General features: G+C 71.1%; 1 protein-coding gene across 1 annotated transcript in view; it reads right to left on the minus strand.

Annotated features, from left to right (window-relative positions):
- LOC103269571 (tyrosine-protein phosphatase non-receptor type 9) overlaps window positions 1-729 on the minus strand; it is a gene marked incomplete at its 5' end in the record, with an annotated part of 49,029 nt that extends 48,300 nt beyond the window's left edge. The window contains 2 exons of the mRNA XM_021716839.1: window positions 17-256; window positions 577-729. Coding sequence (XP_021572514.1) covers window positions 17-256; window positions 577-729 — 393 coding nt within the window. The remainder of the gene's footprint in view (window positions 1-16; window positions 257-576) is intronic.
- Between the last annotated feature and the right edge of the window lie 53 nt (window positions 730-782).

A 782-nucleotide genomic window follows, 5' to 3' on the forward strand; every position in this document is an offset into this window, starting at 1 on the left:
GACCCCGGTCGCCCACGGAGACCGGCGCAAGCTCGGCAGGACGGAGCAGCACCTCGGGCCTGGCCGCCTGGACCCGTCTCGGCCCCTGGGGAGGCGCCAGGCATCTTGGGCTTCGCCCCGAGCGGTCACGACGCCGCTCCCTCCCGAGGCGCCGCACGCACAATGTTGGCGCGAGCAGGTCTGCCCCGCGCCAGGCAGAAGGGACCCACGGGCAGGATGGTACGCAAGGATTCGGGGCGTAGCCTCCAGCCACGTGCTGAAGGCATCCGAGGCAATGGGCGCGGCTGGAGGAGTCCTACAGAAATCTGGCAACCCGGCAGGGCGCGGCGACTCTCGCGCGCCCTGGGAGGCCGAAGCGAGAGGCCGCTCTGAGCCCGAGGATTCGAGGCCAGACTGGGCGACTTGGCGAGACCAAAGAGACGAGTCGGGTGTGGAGGCCCGTGGTTCCGGCTCCTTGGAAGGCCGTGGCGGCCGAAGGCGTGTCCCTGTCCTCCAACCCGCCGACAGCGAGACTCCGACTCGAAAAGGAACAAAGCCCAGTGTCCGGCTAGTCCGTGAGCCTCCGAGCAGCGCTACGTGCGCGAGAACCGGCTGCTCCCGCAGGGCCCCCAGCTCCTCGCCAGCAACCGCCGCCCATCCTTGCTGCCGGCGCGCACGTGCGCAGGTGACCCATGGACTTAAAAACGCGCATGCGCGGTCCCGCCCCCGCCAGCTGGCAGGCTGCCCCGCCTGGAACAGAGGGGCCACGTGCTCCCGGGCCCGGAAGCACCGCCCCGAGGGCC

This window comes from Carlito syrichta, unplaced genomic scaffold, assembly GCF_000164805.1.
Source record: "Carlito syrichta isolate Samal-C Ts95f unplaced genomic scaffold, Tarsius_syrichta-2.0.1 Scaffold106297, whole genome shotgun sequence".
Classification (NCBI taxonomy): Eukaryota; Metazoa; Chordata; class Mammalia; order Primates; family Tarsiidae; genus Carlito; species Carlito syrichta.